This window comes from Ammospiza caudacuta, chromosome 21, assembly GCF_027887145.1.
Source record: "Ammospiza caudacuta isolate bAmmCau1 chromosome 21, bAmmCau1.pri, whole genome shotgun sequence".
Taxonomy (NCBI): Eukaryota; Metazoa; Chordata; class Aves; order Passeriformes; family Passerellidae; genus Ammospiza; species Ammospiza caudacuta.
In genome coordinates, this window is record NC_080613.1 from 2,984,472 (window position 1) to 3,003,947 (window position 19,476).

Here is a 19,476-nt window from a genome sequence, read left to right on the forward strand (position 1 = left end):
TTAAAAATAGCTCTTATGGGCATTACACTTAAATTTTATGACATGTTTATTGGACTTTGAAGAAATGTACAATACGGCATTTGACACTATATTTTAAAAAGGGCCTTATGTACTAAAAGTTTGGGGTTTTTTTTCCATAGGTTTTATTTTTCTTATCAACATTTGTTCAAGTCAATATATATTAAGGGGAAGAGGGAAATAAAATTACACAAAAAGAAGGTCTGCAAATACAAGTAGTAATTTTATTGCAATATACCGTAGCTAAGTGGTCTGGGGGGGATTGGAACAGTTGGGAGCTCAGTACAATTACAACACTGTGGAATTCAACAGAGGAAATTTTTATTCTTTTTTCTTTTTTTTTCTTCTTCTTCTTCAAGCAGAGAAATCAAAAGGAAAAAAAAAAAAAAAAAAAAAAAAAAGCTCCCTTGATGAGAAAATTGAGAAAATTGAGAACAGAATCCCATGACTTGGGCAGACACACACACAGGTGTGGACAAATATCAAAATATCAGAAATATCAGGATATGGCTTTGCTGGGATGTGCAACCTTTCCTGCCCTTCCCGCTGTTGCCAAGGTGACTGAGAAGCTGAATTCCTTATTTATTATCCTAAATTCCTTTTCACTGCTCTGCTGCCCAGAGTCTGCAGTTTTTAGGGTAGCACCTTTTGGGTTTTTTTTTTTTTTTTAATTCCCTAAAGTGGGAGAGAGAGCACAGGAGAAGAAGGGAGAGGGATGGACACAGCTCCTCCAGGCCCCAAAAGCACCCCTGGCATCGCCGCTCCCTCCCTCGGGTGCTGCTGCTCTCAATTTGGGCAGGAGGGGGGAAAAGACATCATATAAAGGCTTTTTTCACAGTAAATGTGATGTCTTTTCCTTGCTGGTGAAAAATCCCCCTTGAGCTGAACGCTCCGGGCCAAAGGATAATAATAATAATAACAATAATAATTTATAAAAACCCCACCTTGCAACGGCTATTTTCCAGCTGAGAGACCTGAAGAAGGAAAATGGGCAAGGAAGGGAAAATAAATGGGAAAAGAAGAGGGTGTCAGCACGTTGGGAGCCGTGGAAGGAATAAGAAAGAGTGGGAAGAGCAGGAAAATTGCAAATTCCCCGGATTGTTGGGCGGGCAGCACCCCCACGGCTTCAGGACACCCAACATCTACATAAATTAGCACCACAAACGTTCAGCCACTGAGGACAATCTGCTCTGCTTCCAACCAGGAAAAGACGTGGATATCCTTGGGAAAACCAAAAAATAATAATAATAAAAAAAAATTGTAAGGACATTTAATTTTTTTTTTTTTTTTACATGGGCGCATCTAAGGAAGGAGAGGAGCAGGATTTGGACAGAAGAGATAAGAAGGTGCCATGCATTTATCAGCAGCCAAAATCTGCCTGAAAGTGCCTAAAAAGCCAAGTGGGAGATTGGCCAGTGGCAGGGTATCCCCAGTGTTGTGTCAAAGTTATCAGATAGCACCACAGAGATATGTAAAAATAACTATAAAAAGCACCTTTTTTTTCCTTCTTTTTTTTTTTTTAGTTTTTTTTTTTATTTATTTTATTCTTGATATTCAGAGAGGACAAATGGATTTCCCCTGCCACTGGGATCTGCCACTGGGAACGGATTCAGGTTTAATTCTTATCATTTTAAAGGAATGCTGAAAGAAAAAAAGAAGAATTAATTTAAAAAATGGGTGGTTAAGCAAGTGAATGAGAAGGCAGAGACTCAATGCAGATCCTGCTTTTAGATTAGGGGATTTGTAGGGAATTTTGTTAAAAAAGTGGCTTTAATTTCCTCATTTGGAAAGGAATCATTCCAAAAGGCATCTGTGGCTCAGGGGGTTGGTTTGCACCTGATCCTGGGGGAAATTCCAAGGCTCCAGATCCCAGTTTGGGGCTGGGCAGAGGCACAAGTGGGGACAGGAGCTGCTGTCTTCATTCCCAGCTGGAAGCTTGGCTGGGATGGGGTGGCTTCAATACAGACAAGGTCACTTGCATGGTTTGAAGGCGGAAACATTCCAACATTTCAAATAAAATACGACACAAATATTTACTCACAAACATACAAAAATAGAAGCACCTTTAAGACAAGGCAAAGAGATGCCCAGCGTGACCTTGAGTCAGCGCTTTGGAAAACGCGGAGTGAGGCAAACTCAGCGGAGGAAACATGGAAAATTCTGGAATTGGCCATGCTGGAGCTGATCCAAACCTCGTGGAAGGCAACAAAACTCATCAGAGGAGCTTCAGATCCAGGACTGCCAGGACTTCAACATCGAGGAATTTCAAGTTTTTTCCATTTTTTTTTTTTTCCTTAGTAACAAACAGACGCTTCCTGGTGAGAAGAGGAAGAGGAGGAAGAGGAGGAGGAGTTTGCTGGAGGTGGGCTCAGCTCAGTGGCAGCAGCAGGGACAGGGCCAGGTCTCCGTGTGTGGCTGTTGGTCATGAGATTCCATATCCATCCTGGGCATGGCTGAGGGGGGCACAGAGGGGCTGGGGCAGAACCAGGGACACAACAAAATAGGTGGGGAGGAGGAGGGGAAAAAAAAATAATAACCCATCGCTGTCCAGTTTCAGACCGTGCACGTGAGGAGGAATTCTTTTTTTTCTCCGTTTTTTTTCCTTTTTTCTCTTTTTTTGTTTTTAATTAAATGGCGCAATGAGGTTACGAGGTTGCTCATTTGGAGACTAGGTTCAGGTGGCTCTTTTAGCCCAGGAAGCAAGCTGGTCCCACCTCGAATCCAAATTTCTGTGCCGCTTCTCCGAAGTCATTGAACATGATGTCGACTATGGGCACCTGCTCCACTTTGGGCGTGTTGATCTCCAGGATGGTTTTCTGGTAGCCCTTCCTTGCCTGGAATGAGGGAAAGAGGAGCTCTGAGGATGCCTCCAAGCCAACATCAGCACAACTGAATAATCACCACTCTGCTGGGAATGTGGGGGTGATTTTTGCTGGGAATTTTTGGACCCAAATCAGAGTCACCACCACCCAAATAAATTTATTTGCATGTTTAATACACTGAAAAACCCTTGGGAGATGCCCAGAGCTTGGAGCAGAAGCAGATCACGACATTCTAACTCTGGTCCAGCACATTTCCAAGCTACAATGGGAGCCTGGAAAAGTTTGGGCTGTGGAAAGATTGCTTTCCCTCCCCCAGGACACACCTGGCTTGTTGGGCAAATGGTAGCAATTTAATATGAATATATCAGTGAAAAGATCACATTTAAAGTTTGATAGAATTCACAAGGTGTTGCTGTCTTTTTATCATGCCTGGTGGCCACGGAGCTGTTTCCAAAATATAAATAATTATTAGAGGAGCAGAAGTACCCCCTGAGGGCATACAAAGCTGCACAAACAAGAGAATTTATGGAGCAGCTTTGGGTTCTACCTTTCCCTGTGATTTGTGTGGCTTGGGAGAACAGGCTGGAACACAGCTATGAGCAAGGGCTGGAAGTTCAGGAAAAACATATTCAAATTATGGGAAGAACATCAGCCCTGGCCTCAGCGGTGGCTCCACCACAGCAGGACCTCTGTGGCAACCCTGTGTGGGGCAGCCCAAACTCATCTCCACAGGGTAGGGCTCAATCCTGGAATAATTCAGGATGGAAAAGACCTTTAGGATCAAGTCCAACCATTAACCCAGCACAGCTGAGCCCAGCAATTGGATGGGTTGCAGTACTCACTCCCAAAAAAGACATAAAAGCACCTCTAAACTCCTGGTGGATTTCTCTAAATTCCTAACAGCCTTTTATGGGTCTAAGAGTCAGACTAAAAATCATCTTTAATGTCGAGAACCAATTGTAAACCCCAAACTCCTTTTAAGTAAATAGATAAATCTCAAATACCCTGCCTGTGCTTTGGGCAGCACGATCTGCCAGGGTAAAAGATCATTCCAATTTATCTGCCCAATAGGTGGAGGTTTTCAGGAGGCTCACCCCCTTTAAAATGTGCAATAGGTGCTCCTCCAGCAAGCCTGAGATTCAGGAAGAGAAGGGAGGAGAAGGCCCTTTTTCCCAAGGATGTTATGTCAGCAGGAGACACGAAAAACTTGAGGACAAACTTCTCCTGAGTGTTTCCAGAAGGGGGCTGGATGCCCTTTCCCTCTCCAGGAATGTGTTAAAAGTTCTAATCTGATTTTCCTCATTGCTCCATCAGTAAAAAAATCTGTTTGTGCCAGAACAGAAGCGTTTCAATCTCAAATTACACGAGGAGCTTTTTCTGTCAAACATCTCAATCTTTCTGTCCCGTGGGCTCCAAGTGCTGCAGTTCCAGAGGGTGGGAATTATTCATGTTTTTACACCAGCAAGCTGGGGCTCAAAATAAATGCATGCAACACCTGCTTTGCCAAATTTTTATCTCCTGAGGGCATAATTTTCAGAGTTTAAACCCAAATCAAGCATCCAAGAAGAGTTAGAATTAAAGGGAGGACGTGAGACACCTTGGGAAATTGTGGCTGTGCTTGTGCACCCCATGAGCAGCACAGCCAGAGCCCTCCTGGCGCTGCAAAAACAAAAATTCCAACCAAACCCTTCCTGCTTTGCCTCCCAGAATTCCTGAAAGCAGTTACAAAGATCTTTGTCAAACCCTGCAAATTCCCAACCCCAATTTTTAGAATTTCTGAAAGATCCTTATCAAACCTTGCAAATTTCCAACCTGAATTTTCAGAATTTCTGAAAGCAGTTAGAAAGATCTTTATCAAACCCTGCAAATTCCCAACCCAAATTTTCAGAATTTCTGAAGGCAGTTACAAAGATCCCTATCAAACCCTGCAAATTCCCAACCCGAATTTTCGAAAGAGAAGATCCTTATCAAACCCTGTAAATTTCCAACCCAATTTCCAACTCCAGTTTTCAGAATTCCTTAAAGCAGTTATAAAGATCCCTATCAAACCCTTCACATTTCCAACTCCAATTTTCAGAATTCCTGAAAGCAGTTACAAAGATCCTTATGAAACCCTGCAAATTCCCAACCCCAATTTTCAGAATTCCTGAAAGAAAAGATCCTTATGAAACCCTGCAAATTCCCAACCCCAATTTTCAGAATTCCTGAAAGCAGTTACAAAGATCTTTATCAAACCCTGCCCATTTCCAACCCAACCTGGCGCCATCGCTTGCCTCTTCCATGTGAGGAATTGGGTGAGAGCAAAACACCAGGGAGGCTTTTAAAAAAGCAAGCAGCACTTTCAGGCAGATAAATTGGATTAATCAGATTGATTTGACTCCTGGAGGTGCTGCAGCTTCCCTTGACTTCCAGCAGGATCGTGGATTCCCATGGAATAATTTATTTCCAACTTAGGGAAGAGCACGTTGGTGTCTCCTGTGCCAAGGACAACCCTCAAGCACTGAGAATTTGGGGGTGATCTGCTCTGGGGAAGGCAGTGCTGGCCAAGCAGGGGAGGGCACAGAGGTGTCCCCAAGGTGTCCCCAGGGTGTCCCCAGGGCCAGGAGCCCCCACGTACCGCGCAGCCGTCGAGGGCAGGTCGGATGTAGGGGTTGTTGTCGTAGGACATCTCCTCGTCGTTGGAGCCCAGGAAGCGGATGGCCTTGTCGTAGCTGTTGGTGGTGGCATCGTGCCAGGCCACTGACTGGTAGCAGTTGTAGGTGATGTTCTGGCGGGCCGAGGCGCTCAGCAGACGCAGGAAGGTCATCTGCACCACCCCGATGGGGTTCCCGTCAGAGTCCACGTAGGAGAGCTGGGAGAGGGGACAAGGGACAACACTGGGCAGTGAGGGACAGGGAGACACAGCTGGGGGCTCTGAGGGACACCAGGGTCACCAACACAGACTGCTCCGGAGGGACACCAGTGTCACCATAAACACTGCTCCTGAAGGACACCAGTGTCACCATGATATGCTCCTGAGGGACACCAGGGTCACCAACACAGACTGCTCCTGGGGGACAGCAGTGTCACCATGGATGCTGCTATTGAGGGGCACCAGTGTCACATAAACACTGCTCCTGAGGGACACCAGGGTCACCATGACATACTCCTCAGGGACATCAGTGTCACCAACACAGACACTGCTCCTGAGGGACACCAAGGTCATCGTGACATAGTTCTGAGGGACACCAGTGTCACCACAGACAATGCTCCTGAAGGACACCAGTGCCACCAACACGGACACTGCTCCTGAGGGACACCAGTGTCACCATGGATGCTGCTCCTGAGGGACACCAGTGTCACCACAGAGTTCCTGCTCTGCTCACTCAAGAACTTTTTGTTCTCCTGCTGGATGGGGTGAGGGTGTGAGCAAAAAATGAAATCTTAGGAGGGCAGGCAAAAATAGACAAGGGGAATTCAGCCCTGGCTGCAAGAGGGTGAGGATTTGGGGATATGTCTCAAGTTTAAGCCAATATTGAGTGTATTTCTCCAGTTTTTGAAGAGGAGAGAAGGTGAGTTTCTGTGAGGGTTCAGGGCTTTATTTTCCTGTCCTGCCTGACACAAATTTCTGACTGCTGGGGGTGTTTTGTTCTGCACACTCTGGGGTATTTTCCATTCATTTTTCCTGGAGTTTGAGCAATCCTGGCACTGCTGGTGATGACTGGGGGCTGCCCTGGTTGGAAAAGCTCAGCTCAGGTAAAGGGAAAATAGATTTGCTGCCTTGTTGTGAGCACAGATTGCAAATCCCAGTCTTGCACACTGGGATTTGCTCCATTCTGCCCACCAGGCTCCTTTTTCTCCCATGGAGGAGAATTTATTCCTACAAAAAAAAAAACAATTATCGAAACCCAATCCCAGCACTTGGGGGATTCAGGACTTTGTGGGACTTTCACAGCCCACAAAATGAGTTTTTGCAGGTATGAAGTGACTGTGCTTGAGGTGGCATCTCCAAACCATTGCCCTGGATGGACTGAGGGTTTCTTTAGAAACAACCAGGAACAAAACCCAGGCACCCAACGTGGATCTCCTCCAGGTGCCACCAACCCTCGAGTTGTGGTGCAGGCTGCAAACAGTAGAAGAGATTGGTTGATAACCACAAGAAAACACTGAATGGAAAGAGATAATCCAAATAAACAAAGATACCAACCGGTTTGTCAGGATGCTGCTGCACTGTCCTCCTGAGAGTTAAATGTGACTGACCAGGAGAGAGCCACGCATGCCAGGAGGAGCTACCAGAAAGCCACCAGCACGTGGAAGGAAGGGGACAAAAAATGCCAAGGATTTGTCACACACCCAGGGTGGCACTACTGAGCTGCAGGACCTTTTTTTATTCAGTTTTATTTCAAACCAGCGCTTGTTTTGCAGCCTGGATGCCTTTTAAGAGGTCTTTTGTTGTTCAGGCTGTGCAGATTTGGTGAAGCCCTGTCCCAGTTTTCCAGCTGGAGCCACTGGGAGCTGGTTTTGTGCACAATGTTTGGTCAGTTTGGGAAAATTCAACATTTTCCTTTTTTCTCTGTGCTGGGAGGTGTCATGTGGCTGAGAGGATGATGATGGGATGGGATGGGATGGGATGGGATGGGATGGGATGGGATGGGATGGGATGGGATGGGATGGGATGGGATGGGATGGGATGGGATGGGATGGGATGGGTGCAGACCTCGTTAGAGCTGCTGGGAGTTGTGTGTAACACACACAGAAAACATCTGCAAGCCTCTCATCCCTCTAAACACAGCTTGGCTGCATCCTGAGGAAAGGTAAGGAATTGGCTCCAAGGGCTCTGTAGAATTGATTAATGATGGTGTGGGAGCATCAAACCCAGCTGGTTTGGTTGTATTTCATATTTACTGCACCCCTCTCACTCCAGGTGTCTCCAGAAGAAAGGCAGCATCTGCCCAGCTGTGCAACCCCAGAATTTATAAAGAGATCCTGACAGCACTGGAAATCTTCCCCTCAGCTTTGGGGTTCCCCAAGGGTTCAGCCCCTCAAGACACCAGAACCTTCTCCATGGACTAACAGGAGCAGAGTTACACCCAGGGGTGTAACTCGAACTCCCTTTGATTCTGCCATTCCACACACAAATTTCAGCTGAGGCAACTGTCTCCTCAGTTTACCAATCTCATGGTTCCAGGCAAAACTGAGGCAAAATCAGAGCTAATCTTAAAATAAATAAATAAAGATATAAAGAAATAAACCTTTTATGGCCTGTGTGTTTGACTGTTTTGTGGGTCCTCCACATACTGGTGGCTTTTTTTATTTTTCCAAATAGAAAAAGCAGGACAGGTGAAGAAAAAAAAAAAAAAAAAAAAAAAAAGAAAAAAAAAAAAAGGCAGGAAAATGACAACACAAAAGGATGGAACAAAGAGCTCCAATAGCACCAGAAATGTTTTTATCTGGAAAAGAATAAGCCCTAAGCTCTAGGCTGGCAAGTGAGCCTCTAAGAGAGCTGGGAGAAGGAGAAGCAGGGGAGATGGAGAAGTGGAGGCACTTGGAACATTAACTGATGAAGTGCTCTGTAATTAAGCTATGAGTAGCTGCCCTCCAAGGAGCCAGGAGGCTGAAGCCTTGGCTCTGCAGCCTGATTTGGTGATGCAGAGAAGCCCCAGAAGCCGTGTCCTCCTCGAGGGCAGGAACAGAGCAAAATGTGTTTTAGTGGCGATGGAATGCGGCAAACGTGGGAAACAACCAGGGCTTGGGTTGTTTGCCCTTTAAGGTGGAAGTTGGGTCAGGAACCCCTGCCCTGGGGAGGGGACAACTCAGTGGGACACAGCAGAGCATCTCCTGGCCCTGGTTGTGTCCATGGAATATTTGCCTGTTCTCACATTCTCCTGGTTTGACTGAGCTCATGTGCATCCCACTGATTCTACAGGAACTGATGGGCCAGGGGACATTTCTGGGGCTGGAGATACAAATCTGACATCCCAGCACTGGGACTCTGTGCATGTCCTGTTACCAGATAAAAAAACAGAGCTTTTCCTGGTTTATGCCTTGTTTGACCTCAAAACAGCTCTTCCCCCATGAAAAAACAAAATCCTTAATTGTGACTCAGTTAAATTCCTTTCCACTAGGCTTGGCTGGAAATCTTCCTTTAAATAAATGACTTTGGTTCTCCCAAGCTCTGGGGTCAGCATGGGAGTTCCTAGAGTGGTTCATCTCCATATGGGGACAAAATTCACCCTATGGGGCAAACCTGTCCTGGAGAGGCCAGAGATGTGCAGATTCACCCCCTGACAGCTCAGGGCAGCATTTTAGGGATCTCTCAGCTCTGGGGGTAAGGCTGCACAGCAACAAGGGGACACCAAAAATGGGGACTGGGGAGGAGACAGCAACAGCTCTCCCTGTGGGATGGAGCATCCCCTGTGGAATGCAGTGTTCCCTGTGGGATGCAGCTCTCCCTGTGGGATGGAGCATTTCCTCAGGGATGGAGTGTTCCCTGTGGGATGCAGAACTCCCTGAGGGATGGAGCTCTCACTGTGGGATGGAGCTCTCCCTGAGGGATGCAGCTCTCCCTGAGGGATGCAGCTCTCCCTGTGGAATGCAGCTCTCCCTGAGGGATGCAGAACTCCCTGTGTGGGATGCAGAACTCCCTGAGGGATGGAGCTCTCCCTGAGGGATGCAGCTCTCCCTGAGGGATGCAGCTCTCCCTGTGGGATGCAGCTCTCCCTGTGGAATGCAGCTCTCCCTGAGGGATGCAGAACTCCCTGTGTGGGATGCAGAACTCCCTGAGGGATGCAGAACTCCCTGTGGGATGGAGCTCTCACTGTGGGATGCAGCTCTCCCTGAGGGATGCAGAGTTCCCTGTGGGATGCAGAGCTCCCTGAGGGATGAAGAACTCCTGCAGGGCTCTGTGCAGACAGAGCTGCTCCAGGGTCCCCAGGATGTCCCCAGGACACCCCCGTGTCCCCTTCTAACCCCGGGCAAAGCTCAGCTCCCCAGGCCCCAGTCAGGCAGACTGGAACAAAACCCCCCAGAGGCTTTGGGCTCTCTCTCAGAATTCCACCTTAAACACCTCCATGTGCCTGGCAGGGGGGTTAGTCCAGCATGCAGGGGCAGCAGCGTGGCCATACCAAAGCAGGTGCCGAGCTCTGATTCAGGGCCAGGGTTAGCCACTTACCAAGGACCCCCGCTTGTATTGACTATACCATGTGGAAGGCTGTTCTTTGGGCCAACGAGCCATTTTACTCTGTAAAATATGACAGGGGGTTAAAGGAAACAGCAAGCACCAGGATGCTTCTTACCAGTTTACCGCGCTTGAATTCACTGAACCACGAGCCTGGGGTTTCCTTGGGCCAGGAAGTAATTCTAGCCTAGTTTGTGGACAGCAAGGAGGGAAGAGAGAAAGAAAAAAAAAATATAATCAAAATTAAAAAGTTTACTTTCATTCCAGAGTCTGCATGTCTTATTGAAATTGTCCAACTTGCTTTAAAATGTTTTTTGTTTTAATTTTATACATCAGTAATGAGAGCAGAAGGTGGCTCTGAAGCAGAGAGATGGAGTGGTGCTGCTCTGGCACCAGCCTCCCTTGCTAAGGGCTGTCTCTGCCTCCTGGGAACTTGGGATGCAAATCCAGCAGTGGCAGGAAAATTAAAGGGAACGACAGAGAGGGAAAAAGGAAGCATGGATGGGAAAAGGTGCATTGATCTTCGTGTGGAGGCCAGCACTGGTGCTGGAGAAGCCTGGTGCCTCTCTAATGCCAAATCCAGGTGCTGTGGGGCTGGGAAAGGCAAAGGATGTGGTGAAGGAGAAGCCTCTGCCTGCCTGAGGTGCTGGACACACAGGATGGAGCTCCAGGTACCCACAGGGGTGACCTGGACAGGGAATCAGCCACCAGAGCATCCTTAAGGCAGCCCCAGCTCAGCAGCAGAGCCAGAGCACAAGGAAGGAGCGTGGCTGCTCCCTCATTTGTGCTGGAAACCTCTCCTAAAGCAGCAGCCCAGCTGCAGTGACTGGAGACTGCCCTGCCCTTTGCAGGATGGCAGCTGCAGAGCAAATCCCAGAGTTTGTGCTGGGGGAGGATGGGCTGAGAGGAGCTGTCACAGACATCTTTCTATGAAAATCCTTTCCTTAGGATTTTTCCTCCTGAGAAGCTGAGAGGCCTCAGGAACAAATGCAAACAATGGTTATCTGCTGCTGTGGAATGCAACAGGTGCATCTGTGATTGGTCTCATGTGGTTGTTTCTAATTAATGGCCAATCACAGCTGGCTCAGACAGAGTCTGGGACAGCTGCCTTTGTTATTCATTCTTTTCTATTCTTAGCTTAGCTAGCCTTCTGAGATGAAACCTTTTCTTCTATTCTTTTAGTATAGTTTTAATGTAATATATATAATAAAATAATAAATCAAGCCTTCTGAACATGGAGTCAGATCCTCATCTCTTCCCTCATCCTCAGATCCCTGTGAACACTGTCACAAGGAGCCTCAGCTGAAACTCTGCTGTGCCTCATCACAAACCCACCCAGGGCTGAGGTGGTGCCTGTTTGCATCCCTCTGGGTGGGAGAAGTTTTTTTCTTATGGATCCCAGCATGAAATTTGTATTTGAGGAGTGCTACAGCTCCACAGAGCCCCTCACTGAACCAGCACAGCAGGAGCTCAGGCTCCCTGCAAGATCATGGCCAGACTCTGCTTTTTGAGCTGTCAAATTTTGAGGAAAACCACAGCTCAGTGATGCAAAGCAAGAGGAAATCCATCTCCTCTTTAAACAGCCCCAAGAAAAACTCAGGCAGGATTTATGTGGCGTGTGCTTTGTGCTGTGCTGACACACATTTCTGGTGGATGAAACGCAGCAGGAGAACAGCTCAGCTTTGTCACAGCTGGAGCACAACTGTGACACTGGCACAGCTCCCCCCAGGCTGAATTGTTGTGTTTCTGCTTGGCCAGTGCCACAGCTGGTCCCCAGGCAGCAGGAAGAGCAGCTCTGCAAAACAGAGTGCAGGAATACAGGACAAAAATGATGGGTATGGCTGAGCTAAGAGCATCATTACACAAATCACTTCATCAACCTCGTGCAGCGGTGCCAGGCAGAGCTCCGAGCCTGCCTGCAATCATTTAGGATCATTTACCCACAAGGAACAGCAGGAAAAATGACAGGAGGGAAACATTTATCTGCCCTGACTGGAAACACAGGGAGGGGAGGGGAATCAGTGGTACTTGGGCATGCAGGGCTGTGGGAGGGAATGAGTTAAACAGAGCTCCCAATTCCTGCACCAACACACACCCCTGCCTTGGACAGCAAAGTCCAAAAAATTAAGGTTTTACCATTTATTATGGTATAATAAATTATACCATTTATTATTATTGCCTGGGAAACCATCAGAGGTTTGGCCCAAACCACAGTTTAAATCTGATTTTCTCTTTGTCAACACATTCCATGTTATTGTAGAAGGTAATGTTGTGTGACAAAAGAACATTCTGGATCTTTGATCCTTCCTTGCTGCTGCTCAATTGTCTGCCTATGAATAGTGATATCAGGAAATAATCTATCATAAGGATAGAGGGGAAAGCAAAGGTGGTGAGGACTTACTCCTTCAGATTTCTTATCAGGGAAGATGCAGGTCTCTCCACCAGCTGTGAAATTACAGTAAACTTTGAAAGAGTCCCTGGAACATCCTTGGTTGGGATCAACCCAGTATTCACCTGCATGAGGGGAGAGAAGGGAAGGAAGGATCAGCTCAGAGGGCACCTCAGCAACCTCCTCATCTGGGGTGTTTCCCCTCTCATGGGTCATTATTTATATGTAGTTATAAATAATAATTCTCATGGGTTATTATTTATAAGTAGTTTTTGAAAGCTGGTCATGCTCTGGTGCCAGCTGAAGATTTTCCATCCCATATCCCCATTTTTAGAACAGAACATTTCAGCTGGAAGGGTTGTCCAGTGATATCCAGTCCAGCTCTACATAATCCTTTTCCACCAGCCACATCCCCCATGGACTCCCCAAATTCCTGCTCTCCCACCCCTCACTTCTGTGTGAAGCTGCAAAACGCCCAGAATTCCCTCCACTCCCCCTTTCCTGGGACACACCATCAGGGAAATCAGGGTGGCAGAGCTGCAGGTCCTTGCAGGTGCGTGCTGGGTTGTGCTGAGTGCCCAGGGGATGCTTCATCTGCTCGATTTCCAGTTTCAAGGAGTTCAGGGAGCCAAAAATCTCCTCCATGCCATCAGCATAGTCCATGTAGTTGTCAGCATTGCCATCATCCAGCAGCTGGCTGGCATCAATGTTCCTCCTGGTCCTCTTGGCAGCTTGGATGGGCAGGGGCTGGATGACTTCTCCAGGAGGACCCTGATTTTTGGGGAAAAAAAAAATACAATTTCTCATTCCATTGGGAAAAGGACATGAGAGATGGACAAAGCAGCAACATCCCAAAATACACATTGGATGTGGAAAACAGCCATGGATGGTGCTGAGAAAACTTCTGGCTTCAACATTTTCCACCTTCCATTGTCCTCTTCCCATCAATAATTCCTCCCTTCCCATCCTTTCTCCCTCCAAGAGTTTCCAACCCATTGCTAGGATTGGAAAGGAATTTTTCCCCTGAGATGTTTTTGCTTCCCAAATTCCAGCCTCCATGAGGTCTGAACCTCATTTCATCCTTCACTTTATGGGTTCTACTTACAGGAGGCCCTGGGGGCCCAGGAAGACCTGATTCACCCTTGGGACCTGTGGGACCCTGGATGGAAAAACAAGGGAAAATCAGGGGTCACTCAGGAGAATTTATCACATCCCAAACATTATTTTAACTAATGAAACTTCATTTTTGTCCCTTCAGGCACACAAGAGGAGTCTCCCTGTATCCACATCCCCAGAAAATGATATTTTTGGTTATTTTTGGTGTTTAGGTGAAAGAAAAGATCAAACACCTGAAGTTACAGTCAGATTTTTCTTATGCTTCCTACAGAATGCATAAAATGCATAAAATCTTTAACTCTCCCAACCAACCCAACACTTCTGCAAGTCAAATAAAATCCTCAAATTAATAAAACATCGAATTCTGGATGTCTGGCAAAAAGACACTAAGAAGTTGCCCAAAAAGAGGCATTTTTAGCTGCCTGCACAGCAGGTCTGCACCACGAAGCTCCAGAGTCTCATTTCTCGCCGAGTTCTTCACTTTCCACCTTCCCACCTCCCGCTTTTCACGGGCTATTTTTAATCCCCTGCACCCTCCAGCAGCAGGAGAGTGCTTAGTCCTTTTCTCCTCAGGACTGAGCACTGGATTGCTCCTTGTGATCTCTGCTGCTCTGCTCTTCTGGGAAGTGCAGTTGTGGCACCCCAATTATCACTGCTGGGCTTAGGCAGCCTGCAAAGGCAGACTTTGCTAAGTCCTCTCTGCTAATTGCATTCATTTTGCTGATGAGGGGAGGCCCAGCATGTCCTGCATTCAATAAAAACCCCTCAGCCTCTTCCTTTAGCTGTGTCCATACTCACTGATGAACCTTTAGCACCTTTGGGACCAGGTGGACCCTGTGGAGAGAGAAATACAGAGAGGAGTCAGCTTATTTTCAAGCAGAGAGTTCAGAAAGGGAACTTTCAAAAAATTTTACTCCCTTTCTATTTCAATTTCCCCCATCCACTTCAGCTGGGTGTTGCTTTTATTTGCCAACAGACAAAAAGCTTTTGTGGCAGAGCTCCACACTCCTACTCCAATGGTGACTGGGGAAGCTACTGGGAGATTCCTGGAATGTGGGAATGTGTTCAAACATCCAGCTGGGCACCCCAGGGTAGCACAGGGCATCTGGGCATCCAAAAAATGATTAAAATCAGCAAAAAAGGGCGAGAAATCCCTATGGGATTGTGGATATTCTAAAAGAAAGGGGGAGGGAAACAAGGTAGGACGATTTCCCTGTGCCCATCTCCCACATCACTTCCAGCACTCCTAGAACTTATCCAAGGGTTTTTAAAGGGTTCAGAAAAAGAACCCCATTGTGGCCAACATCCTCCTACAGCCAGAGCTGTGCTGGGCACTCCTGGGAGCACCAAAGTGGCTCCTGAGGGCTCCCAAGGAATTCCAAGGTCGCTGGTTGTCACCTACCGGTAATCCTGGGGGCCCTGGAGGTCCAATGGGTCCAGAGGGACCTGTGATACCCTAAAAGATAACAAGAAAATAATATTAATCTGCAATTCTAGCTTAAAATTACACAGCCAACCCCTGCTCAGAGGTGAGCACCCAGTTTTGGGGAATTCCAGGTCAATCTGGAGCTTTGCCAGGTTTTCAGAGCATGGGCAAGGAATCCCTTATCTCATTTATGCTCACACTTTTAAAAATCAGCCCTTCAGATGAATATTTCATGGCACCATCCTTCCAAGTCTGTTCAACTCTTTCATAGGACCCTTGAGAATCTGCTTCCCACTAAAATGGGTCATTTTGGAGCAAATCCATGTTTCACACACAGAACAAACCAGATTAACACAGGAAATATCCCTCAAAAACTGCCAAGGATCTCGTGCCAGGGTTGCCCATCTCTGCTCTTCTGCACCTCCTCGAGGGTGCAATGCTCCAAAGGATGTTCCAGGAAGGTTTTAGGGAATATTTACCTGCTCTCCTTTGGGTCCTGCTGAGCCCTGGGGCCCTGGGAGGCCTCTGTCACCCTTTTCTCCCTGCTCTCCTGGTGGTCCAATGAGACCAATTAAACCTGGGTGGCCCTGGGGGAAAAGAGCAGATGTTAATTAGGATTTGTGACTGGAGAGAGCAAAGACATTTCTAGATCCAACCCCAAATGTCTGAGTGAGGTGAGAGGAGTTTGTAGCAATCCCTGACATGGGGAAGTGGCAGAGTGGACAAAAATAGGAGATTTTTACAGCAGAAAATGCTACAAATAGAGAAAGAACCTCTGCACTGGAGCAGCTACTCATTCCCTGGGGTTATAGAAATATATATAATATATATAATATATATAATATATATAATATATATATAATATATTATATATATTATACATATAATATATATAATATATTATATATATTATGTATAGAATATATAGAATATATATGATATATAGAATATATAGAATATAGAATATATATGATATATAACATATAACATATGACATATGATATATGATATACAATATACAATATACAATATACAATATACAATATAATATATAATATATAATATATAATATATTATATATTATATATTATATATTATATATTATATATTATATATTATATATTATATATTATATTATATTATATATATATGAGAGAAAAATTTATAGGGTGGAGAATCACCCCAAAAATGAGCCAGGGCTCTGCACCTCCACAGCTCAGCTCCTTGGGGCACACTCAGAGTGTTCCAGCTCATCTCTGCAGCTGTCACTGGGGCTGGTGACACTCCCCAGCCTTGTCCTGCCCACTGCAGGACCCCTGGGCAGTGCCATTTGTCCCCACACCCCAGCAGGGACCAGGCAATGGGATCCTGAGTGGATTCTCACCTTCTCCCCTTTAGGACCAGAGTCTCCTTTCAGACCAGGCAAACCCGGAGGGCCCTTTGGGACACAGGGGGAGAAAAAAGAGAGGATGAATTCATGTCACACTCATTGATGCAGCTCAAAACCTCCTGGAATTGGATGTTCTGGACGTACCATTGGGCCTGGAGGACCATCTGGGCCAGGGGATCCCGGGAGACCTTGTTCACCCTGAAAAAAAATGCAATTTCCTCATTCTCAGTGACAGCAGTGCTCCCAGCTGGGAATATTCTGATTATTCACCTGTGCCAGGGAATGTTTGTACTGGCTTTTCACAGGTGGCAAAAGCAAAAGGATTTCTGTTCCTTCCATGCTCAAATCTCTGCTGGAAAAGGGACTTTGTGGGTCAAGGAAAATCACTCCTGGTGAGTGGCTGAGGACCCAAGGTTCAAATGAAACATGTGGGAGATGATATTCACCATTCCATTACTCCCATGAAATCTTATGAAATCCCATGAAATGTTTTATCTGCTGTCAGGCATTCCAGCCTGGACAGAGCACTGGGAAATGCACCTTGCAGGCAGGTGGGACACAGGAACAAAGCTGAGCTTTCTCAGGCTGGGAATACTCACAACTGGGCCAGGGATCCCACGGAGGCCATCGGGGCCAGGCTTCCCTGGAGCACCTTGGGGACCAATGGGTCCAGTCTTCCCAGGAGGGCCTTCCAAACCAGCTTCCCCCTGGATGAAGAGGCAGGGGGTTCAATTTGTGTTGGGACATCAGAGGATTTTGTGACAGGGTGCCAGGATGTCATGGAGTGGATGCAGATCCATGCAAAGCACTGGAAATGAAACTTTCTGCTCCTTGATTTTCCTGCTGTTCCCTCCACCTCAGGCACTCTCCAAACTCCTTCAGTTTCCAGCCTTGCCTGAATTCCAGCAGGAGCCACCCTTTGGCTCTGAGCCCTCCTGGGTTCAGGGACACCCCTGCATCCACCCATCCTCCCTCCCCTGTGCTGCCACAAGGAGATCTGTAATTTCCCATCCCAGCTCCATTTCCCCAGCACTCCCACCCAAACAATCCCAGCCCATGAATGCTGTGTTTGCCCTGGGAAAGGACACGGGGCTCTGCACACCCCATTATTTACAACACATTATAATATGTGCTGCCAAATATAGCACTTGCATGCTCCAAACCAGGCAAAACATTCCCGTGACCTTAGCAAGCCCTAATTATCTCCACAGAGCTTGTTAAGGGCTGAAACATAAGCTCAGATTTGAGGCCAGTGGCCCCAAATCCAGGCTAATTTGTTGTAACATGCAGCAAAAATCAACTCCCTGCCTTGGCAGAGGGAGATCCTCTTGGACTAGCAAGGACACAAGTGAAATCCCATTCAGCTCTCACCTTGGCTCCTTTCTCTCCTTGCCTTCCTTCAGGACCAGCTGGACCAGGAGGGCCCTAAAGAAAGCCCAGAGTAGATGGGAAACACAATTAGATGTTGCTGATCTGTGAGGGTCTGTTGGAATTTGCAAAATTATGCTGCAGCCCCAGGGAAGGAGGCAAAATGGAGACAAATATCCCTGAAAAGCTTTTTAAATTAGCTCCTTGCTAAATGAATCCCTGGGTTCCGCCAGCAAGGCAGGAAGAGCAGCAGTACCTCATCCTTGGATTTTCTTTGGGCTGTTAAAAAAAAATCCATGGGATTTGCTTGGCAGCTTCCCATCAATTTCCAATGGCTGTGGATGGTGCATCATTTTATTTTTTTTTAATTATCACTTTTTTTTAATTATCACATGTTTTACACAGTATTTACACAGCATTTATTGTAGGCTTAGTAACAACACGAGTTTTTAAAAGTTAATGGAAGTGGTTTTGGGAAAATCTTCCTAAAAAACCAACTCACCCTTTTTCCAGGTGGTCCAGAGGGGCCTGGCTCTCCTGTGGGCCCAGGGGAACCCTGCAGGGAGAGAGGGGAGGGGAACAAGGCATGAGTGCCACACCTATGGATGGAGGGATGGATGAATGGATGGATGATGGATGGATGGATGATGGATGGATGGATGATGGATGGATGGATGGATGGATGGATGGATGATGGATGGATGATGGATGGATGGATGATGGATGGATGATGGATGGATGGATGGATGGATGGATGATGGATGGATGGATGGATGGATGATGGATGGATGATGGATGGATGGATGGATGGATGGATGGATGGATGGATGGATGGATGATGGATGGATGGATGGATGATGGATGGATGGGGGATGGATGGATGGATGGATGGATGGATGGATGATGGATGGATGATGGATGGATGGATGGATGGATGGATGGATGGATGATGGATGGATGATGGATGGATGGATGGATGGATGGATGGATGGATGGATGGATGATGGATGGATGGGGGATGGATGGATGGATGGATGGATGGATGGATGGATGATGGATGGATGGATGGATGGATGGATGATGGATGGATGGATGATGGATGGATGGATGGATGGATGGATGGATGGATGGATGGATGGATGATGGATGGATGGATGATGGATGGATGGATGGATGGATGGATGGATGGATGGATGGATGGATGGATGACACAGGAAGGAATGAGATCCTCAGTGGGCAATTCCTACTGGGAAATTCTGGTGGGAATGAGAGGCTCAGTGTCCCTGGAGCTGGCACAGAGCCATGGGCACTGTGGGGAACAGCTCTCATCTCTCCAGGTACTCACAGTCTGTCCAGGTTCACCATCATCACCTTTGTCACCAGGAGGACCATCTTGACCCTAAAAAGAAGGGAAAAAGGAAGAAGGAGATGTTTTTAGGGTGTGAATGGTGCTGAGCAGAGGAAATGCCACGGGAGCTGCTGGGAATGAGCAGCAGAGTTGAGTTTCACCACCCCAGGAGGAGGAAGCTCTGTGAGACCAACACTTACAGCTGGGCCAGGCTCTCCAGGAGGACCAGGGTCACCAGGGAAACCAACTGGACCCTGCAAAGAGAGAAGAATATTCCCAAATCAGGGATGTTGCACCTGGAGAGCACCAGTGACAACATGAGGAGCCACCCTATGGAGTAAAACCCCAATTTGTACAACCACAACCCCTCTTTGGAACTGCAGCGTTTTCACCCTGCTCCAGCCACTCCAGATCTGCATCCTGACCACCAGAGCTCCAGAGAC

At 47.0% G+C, this 19,476-nt stretch overlaps 1 protein-coding gene across 2 annotated transcripts in view; it reads right to left on the bottom strand.

Moving 5' to 3' along the window:
* Nucleotides 1–377: 377 nt before the first annotated feature.
* The window catches only part of COL5A1 (collagen type V alpha 1 chain), a 132,611-nt gene continuing 113,512 nt past the window's right edge, over nt 378–19,476 (bottom strand). Inside the window, exons 50-65 of one of the 2 annotated variants that reach the window (XM_058818444.1) lie at nt 19,234–19,287; nt 19,031–19,084; nt 18,188–18,241; nt 17,689–17,742; nt 16,917–17,024; nt 16,462–16,515; nt 16,312–16,365; nt 15,407–15,514; nt 14,904–14,957; nt 14,300–14,335; nt 13,491–13,544; nt 12,898–13,156; nt 12,398–12,510; nt 9,991–10,059; nt 5,458–5,691; nt 378–2,852 (exon numbers count right to left, since the gene is read on the bottom strand). In XM_058818444.1, the coding sequence (XP_058674427.1) occupies nt 2,706–2,852; nt 5,458–5,691; nt 9,991–10,059; nt 12,398–12,510; nt 12,898–13,156; nt 13,491–13,544; nt 14,300–14,335; nt 14,904–14,957; nt 15,407–15,514; nt 16,312–16,365; nt 16,462–16,515; nt 16,917–17,024; nt 17,689–17,742; nt 18,188–18,241; nt 19,031–19,084; nt 19,234–19,287 (1,506 nt within the window). In that variant the 3' untranslated portion in view covers nt 378–2,705. Of the gene's footprint in view, nt 2,853–5,457; nt 5,692–9,990; nt 10,060–10,114; nt 10,184–12,397; nt 12,511–12,897; nt 13,157–13,490; nt 13,545–14,299; nt 14,336–14,903; nt 14,958–15,406; nt 15,515–16,311; nt 16,366–16,461; nt 16,516–16,916; nt 17,025–17,688; nt 17,743–18,187; nt 18,242–19,030; nt 19,085–19,233; nt 19,288–19,476 lie in introns of both variants that reach the window. The other variant, XM_058818442.1, reaches the window with a different exon arrangement.